The sequence below is a fragment of the Saccostrea cucullata genome, unplaced genomic scaffold (genome assembly GCF_032062105.1).
Source record: "Saccostrea cucullata isolate Sc308-1 unplaced genomic scaffold, CSIRO_AGI_Scuc_v1 ctg3233, whole genome shotgun sequence".
NCBI classification, from domain to species: domain Eukaryota; kingdom Metazoa; phylum Mollusca; class Bivalvia; order Ostreida; family Ostreidae; genus Saccostrea; species Saccostrea cuccullata.
This window is the reverse complement of record NW_026929916.1, coordinates 74,591-82,053: the sequence shown is the minus strand read 5'-3', so window position 1 is coordinate 82,053 and position 7,463 is coordinate 74,591. Positions and strand designations below refer to the sequence as shown.

The following is a 7,463-nucleotide window of genomic DNA, read 5'->3' as shown; positions in this document are numbered from 1 at the left end:
TTCAGTGATCATTTTGGCATTCACACAGATGGTCGTAACAGAGAGCTACAAGACGACAAATGTACAGAAAGTACCGATGATGAAGATGAAGTAGATGTCGACGAAATGGTGAACTTAAGGGTCTCACATTTTGTGCAAGATCGCAACGACGGCAGTATGGATGCTAGAGAACAAGAAAATACTGAGCAAGCAATCGGAAACACGGATGAAGATTCAGAGAATTTGAAATGTAACTGTGTGAATAACTGTTTCGAAAACTTTAATTCAGCAGAAATCAGGGACCATATTTACAGACTACGTGAAATGACGAAAGACGAGAAAGAAATGTTTATAATGGGGTCGATCAAACAAATTGGGAGTAAGAAAATCACATCGAAACGCAAAGAACGTAAAAGGCTAAGTTACGAGTATACATTTCAAGGACAGGGAATCTGTAGAACAGCATTCATGACCATCAATGACACATCTGAAAAAGTAGTGAAAAATATTAGTAGGCATTTAAATGACAACGGAGCAGTTCCCCGAGAACATGGAAATACCGGGAAAAAACCCACCCATGCCCTAAAATATGAGGATGTTCAAAATGCCATTACTTTTATCATCAATTATGCTGCAGAGGTAGGAATGCCCCAACCGGAGGCTCCAAGAGGAAGCGACGGAATCCCACCTATCTTCTTACCGTCATCAGATACAAAGAAAGGTATTCACGAGCGTTACCTAGCCTCTTGTGAAGGTACAGATGTTCGTGCTCTGAAATTATCGTCTTTTACAGAGGCGTGGCAAAACTGCATCCCAAATATTAAAATTAGCCGGCCTCGAGATGACGTCTGCCAAAGGTGCGAGTGCCTCAGAAAAGAGATTATTGATGCAGTGACTGAGGAAGAAAAGCTGGCTTCCACTGAAAAGTTTAAAAAACATTTGGAAGATGCAAAGACAGAAAGAACTCATTACAGAAACTGTGTGGAGAAGTCGATAGAAGAAATGTCAACCTGGGAGGGAGCTGAGCTGACCAATGTGCACTATACGTTTGACTTCGCACAACATTTTCAATTACCTCACCACTCCCGTCAAATGGGACCCACTTACTTTATACAGCTGCGAAGAGTGCAGGTCTTTGGAGTACGGATAGATGGTGTGTCCAGACAAATCAATTATGTGATTGACGAAGATCAAACTATAGGTAGGTTTCCACTGTAAAATCTTCTCTCTCTCTCTCTCTCTCTCTCTCTCTCTCTCTCTCTCTCTCTCTCTCTCACACACACACACACACAGACACACACACACACAAAAATACACACCCTCCCTTAAATATAATAAATATTTATATATGTATAAAAACACTATAAAAACTATTACGACTTTTATGCATATATGTATTTGCAATTCATGATAAAATTTTATTTTAAGGACAAGATGGGACATTGACAAATGGACCAGATGCTGTTATAAGCATGCTGGACCATGCACTCACAGAAAACGGATTTGGGGAAAGAAAATGCTCTCTTCATGCGGACAATTGCTCAGGTCTGTTATCATTAAAGTATCAATGCTTATATGTTATGATTTAGTTGTACATGCCTTGTGTATGTGTTAAAAAAAATCTTGATTTTTTGCACAATAGGACAGAATAAAAACCAATACGTCTTGGCATACTTGTGTTGGCGTGTGATGACCGGTCGACACGAAGAAATCGAATACTCGATGCAAATTCCTGGACACACAAGGTATACAATATTTCTCAGTTGTTAAAGCTATTGTCATCTTTAAAGTAAAAAAAAAATTATTACATGTTATATACTTTAATTTTTTTAGGTGTCTTGTAGATAGTGGCTTTGCCCACATTCGGAAGTTGTACCGGCGTTCAGATGTCGATTCTTTGGGCCAGTTCCAAACGTTAATTAATAAGTCTGCCGTATCAAACGAAGCAGTGTTATTCCAGACCGGTACTTGGCAGTGGAGAAGTTGGAAAGTGTTTTTATCCTCCCACTTCACTGCATTAAGAGGCATTAGGCAGTACCACCACTTCAGATTCAGCGCAGAGAATCCCTGGAGTGTGTCCGTTAGAGAGCGCGTCGACAGCGAGGAAAAGTTAGTGTCCATAAGAAAGAGAGGAGCACCAGAATTCGATGCCACGACACTTCCAGAAGTGATTGTCCCTCCTGGTCTTTCCAAGGAAAGACAGCAGTACCTATATAGGACTGTGCGTCCATACGTCCGACCAGCCCACCAGGAGGAGTTGTGTCCCACTCCCGCGGAGGAGTAGATATATCCCGGACACAACCACACAATGAATGTATTGTTATTGGTTTTAGGTTATAAATTAAGTTTTGTTGTTTTAATACAGTTATATTTTCAATAAGTTAAGATGCCCATAGTGATAAAATTTTCTTTATAAAGATATATTTGTAAATTATCACAAATTCACTGTTATATTATTTCTAATGAATTTTTCAATGGTATGCATAGCAATAGTTTAAAGATAAAATTTACTACCCACCCAGAAACGTTGAGTTCCCTTATTACTTTGATGATGAGTAACATGAAATGACGTAGTACATATATTAAGTATTCTTTACTAAATTAGATTAATATTTTAAATGAAGAAATAAAGATGATAATTTAAAAAAATACATGTAGTATCAAAGAAGAATTAGTTTTTATGAAATATTAGATAAACAGAGTTATTTGCAAAGATTCATAATGACGTTCATGACGTTGAAGCATTACGTTGCTGAAGATCAACGTCATTAGCAAAAACTCATTACTTTAAATGAAAAATAAAAGTATTTATGGTTGACAGATCACAATGAAACTTCATATTATTAATCATCTGACTTGTATCTACTTAAATCAACAATAATCTGAAAATGTGAAAAAAATGCCATAAGGACCTTTTGTCATGGGGCCAATCATATTATAGTTAATTAAATTATAGGTTCTAGAAGGGAAACTTTGATTTAAACGGAAAAAAAAACATGAAAATTAAGTAGAAGGTATACAAAATATATAGAGATAACAGTGGACCTGTAGACCTCTTGTATCAACCAGAAATGATGCTGGAGTACGTTTCTTGTATAATTATGTTGTGTTAAATTTAAATTTATAACATAAGGAAAAAAACATGAAAGTTCAGGAAATTAAATCTTGGGTAAAACACTGTTTCGAAACTTTTATTATTGGCATTATCAGTTATATCGTATACTACGTTATACAGTAAAACCAAATCATTGACTTCACAAAATATTATGCCAACTTTCACTGGTATATTAGCAAAGTCCCTGTTCTGCTGTGGTAATGCTCAAATGTCATTTAATCAGATCGTTAACTGAGGTCCTCATTGAGACATTGTAATACTCTCCCTGTACATCATCTATAAGAAACCATTTCAGTGTGGAGGCAAGTTCTAGCACTAAAAACTACCAAAACATCCTTGACAATCAAAAAAGGGTCATCAGACATTTTAATCTAGGAGTCACATGTGTAGTAGCAATAATTTCCATAGTATCCCTGCATGTTTTCTGTAGTATATACGGTTTTTTTTAGGGGGGGGGGGTATATTATATATATCAGAAAAATCATCGGAAGGGGGTGTGCCCTCTGGTTCCTATGCTGATGTCATCATCAAATTTTCTTTCGTGGTGAAGGAAGAATTGCAAATAAGTTAAGGGAACTCCTATTTTACAGAAAGAACTATACTTTCTATACGTTCTATACTTGCTGTGGAAAACTCTGGATCTGTCAGATAAAACTTTAAATATGAAATACATTTTTTTGTATGTGAAAGTTTCCACGTATTGCATTCAGTGGTGTAAGAGAAGATATGGATAACGAATATATTGTCTATGTGTAAAAGACATACGAGGGACGTTCAATAAATAATGTCATTAGTTAGATGACATACAAGATAGAAATCATATGACATTAAGCTAGATTTTCTCTCATTATTGAATATTTAATGAATTGATAACAGTTAATGTGACCACATTTCATCACATAGTTTCATTGTGAGAAGCTGGGAAACAAGGGCTATTCGAGACACTACATTATAAATGAATAAAGATTCAGTATACTAGAGTGAAAATAAAAGCTTCATTAAAGCTGCTGTAAAACGTGTTAAAATCCCAAAGAAATTTTCACTGAAATTTGTGACATTTACATCAACCGATGTCTGTTTTATAGACAATTAAGCAAGTGGATTTCAATGATAAAAAAATTATATATTTTAAAACACTCAATACAAAATTAACCATAAGATGTACTTGATAAAAACAGCAATGGTCCGACAAGGGCAAAGGTATGCAAGAACACAAAGACACATCTATATGCAATTTTCTTAAATATTAGTGGAACTGTTGTTCAATTTCGTATTCGGGGAGACAGTTTAATTTTTGGAGGAGTCTAGAAAGCAATCTTTTTGCAAAAAAATCGAAAGAATAATTAGAAGGAGGACCTAGAATCAGGAATCTACTAAATTAAATTTCTTTATGACAGCGTCAAAACCCTGCACCCCTGAAGAGTAAAGGAGTTTTCGGCATAAAAAGAAAGTTAATATTTTTTCACATTAACAATATTCGCTAGATCTTTTACCATTTGACTTGTTTCTATTTCCAAATTTGAAAAACCTACTTTCAGAAAGAAAAAAAACAAGTCCAGGAAATCATTGGATCTACTATTTTTCAGTATACTAAGGGTCATACCCAAAAATGTGTTCTATATACAATCAGAAATTAAATAAAAACTTTAACTGACATCCATTTTAATCAAAAGAGATTAATACGATGGCCGTTCAAAAATTACGCGGACTGTGCTATTATTTACTCTTACAGACGTCATATTGTTAAAAAAATTTCACAGAAATATGTATCTTAAAGATTCCAATAAATTTTGGGCAAAATCTCTGTATTTTAAAAAAAATCTACTAAAATTATCGGTATGTTGATATCGTTGATGGAGAGGTAGTCGGTGCACGACAAAAAAATTGAAGCAAAAGCATGCGGATTCAAAAATTGTACTCATTGATTTTCTAAAATTCGCGATATTTCTCAAATGTACCTTTAAATTGTTCTATTATTATTATGTATTTAGATTTCGGACGTAATATTTGAAGTACTAACAGAAATTATATAGTGTTTTTTCTCTGATGCAATTCCCATGAAAACGACTGTGAAAATGGCGTCTCCTGAATTGACGGCGCACAACACTTTTGTTAAAATATGTGTAATGCTCGAGATATCGGCAACATAGATCCAAAATATGCATAATAAAACATGTAGTAAAATAGGCTACTCGTGACATTCGCCCACATTAAGCAAATTGAAATTTTAGACAGACCTCTGTAAAAAGCTTAAGGCTATACGGGAGGACGGGAAGAAGATTATAGACGAAAAGTTAACTTTATTCGGACTGTAAAGAACGTGATTGAGAGTCACCAATATCACACTATATCTCATAAGTAGTTTTAGGTTTTAAAACAAAAAAAGGAATATTCTTTATTTGTTAAATAGATTTTAAGCTTGACAAGAAAATGTGTTTTGATGTTGAGTAGATAAGGTAACTCAAACTATACAGGTACTCAAAGGAAAATTTTGAGAAAATGAAAGCTCAATCACATATTTTTATAATGCTTGTGACGTCGAAGATTTTGCTGTGCCGTGACTTAATGGTATGTCCTGAAAAATCACTCAAAATTAATACCAACTTACAACATTTTGATATGAAATTTTGAAGACCATATGAGTAAAGATTCTTTTATATTATTTGTGAAATTTTGCCCGATTAAGTCGTCAAATATTTCTTCTGTGCAACAAGTCTGCGTAATTTTTGAACGGCCCTCGTAAGTAAAATCATGAAGACTTGATCATTCAAAAGCGTCTTTTGCTTCTTTCCAAGCCCCGATGACATTACTTTTTGAACTTCCCTCGTACATGGATGGACAGGTTTACAAACAATAACAGTCATTATACCTGCAAAAGGCGAAGAACAAAAATTTGGGCAAACAGCAAGCCTTTTAACAGGTCGAGACCACTAGATTTTCTGACGTCAGAATAAATTTGCATGTAAATTAGCTAATATGTTTACTTTACCTACTGATGAATGAGCCGCAATGCATTGTGGGCTACTACAAGTACCTAGCTGTGTTGAAAATTAAAGGCAACTTGAATTGTCCCTTGGAAACTTATTTTCAATTCTTTTTTAAAATTTTTGAAAGAAATATTTAAAATGATGTTTAATCTTTCATTTTTATGCTCACATTTACAAATTTTGCTTTATGAAGCCTTATATCAACTCATAATACATCAGCCTAGTATACCATTGTACCAAGAGACGTATAAGTGCTATCGTGTCGATAAATCATTGAGTTTTTTTTTTCACGTGATACATGTATATGTGTACATAGCTTTCGCAGGTAGTCTATAGGTCCTTGTTTTTAGACAGCAGGAAAAAGTGTGCAATTATTATTTAACCCCTCAATATTATCAGAAAGTATTTTATGTATATGCAAAAGTCAAAGCGTTTGAACGATATTCGAAGCAACTGTTAATCAACTAAAACAACTCCAATATTAAATGTGAGCATGGAGCAGTGTCTTCAGAATATAATCTTTCAATTTCGGTCTAATAAAGTTATAAAGAAGCTTTATAATTTTTCCGGTGACGAGTTAAATTTTGTGCAGTAAACCTGCGAAAAACCATGTGTAGCCATTGAATCGTAAACACGTGGTAGACTGTTATGCTTTGGGAATCTTTCACTTGATTGGAGAACGGGCGTGACGAAGACATCGTCACGTGTTGAAAATTCCCTTCCATATAAGGTAGTGGTCTCGACCTGTTTAAATATTAAATCCACTGAGGATGCCAAGCTGAAATAGTCACTGCTCTTTCAAATCAATTAGATCTGGGACAAAAATCAATATTGAGAACAAAATTGTGTATCATAAACTAAGAGGTGAATAAAATCATTATATGAAGGTAAGGCGTATGGACATTGTAAGGAAGATCGAGAGAATTAAGTACGATTTCGTATACTGAGTATGAGGGAAATGTATCGTTTTCTCTCATACTCATAAGGGAATTACCTCCTATTTTAAATTATAGATCCGTCTGAAGCATGGAGTCTGCTTTTTTGCAAGGTAAAAGTGGTAGGCGATAAACAAAACATGCCAGTCAATCAGAAACGCACTAATTAATAGTAATTATTTCAGAAATGTTAAACCTTTACAAATAAACTGGATTTTTATCTAATACTGATTTAACAGATGCATATATAGCAGGACCTATGAAAAAAATGCTCTAAAAATATCACTTCTATGTTTTTGAAAAATAAATGATACACTGACTGAAAAATGAGTCGTTCGCAAATCCTGTGCATAAGAAGATTCAGATAACTATAATATGGATTAAGTGAATAATTTCTCCTTTATTTCTTAAGAAAACTATTGCCATTATTCAGTAAGTTCATGAACA

General features: G+C 34.3%; 1 protein-coding gene across 1 annotated transcript; it reads left to right on the top strand.

Annotated features, from left to right (window-relative positions):
* The first annotated feature begins 291 nt into the window (after nt 1-291).
* LOC134282462 (uncharacterized) lies at nt 292-2,263 on the top strand. Its single transcript, XM_062764871.1, has 4 exons — nt 292-1,180; nt 1,408-1,524; nt 1,622-1,724; nt 1,813-2,263. Exons 1-4 carry the CDS (start codon nt 304-306, stop codon nt 2,261-2,263), a joined length of 1,548 nt encoding a protein of 515 aa, XP_062620855.1. The 5' UTR covers nt 292-303.
* The last annotated feature ends 5,200 nt before the right edge of the window (nt 2,264-7,463 follow it).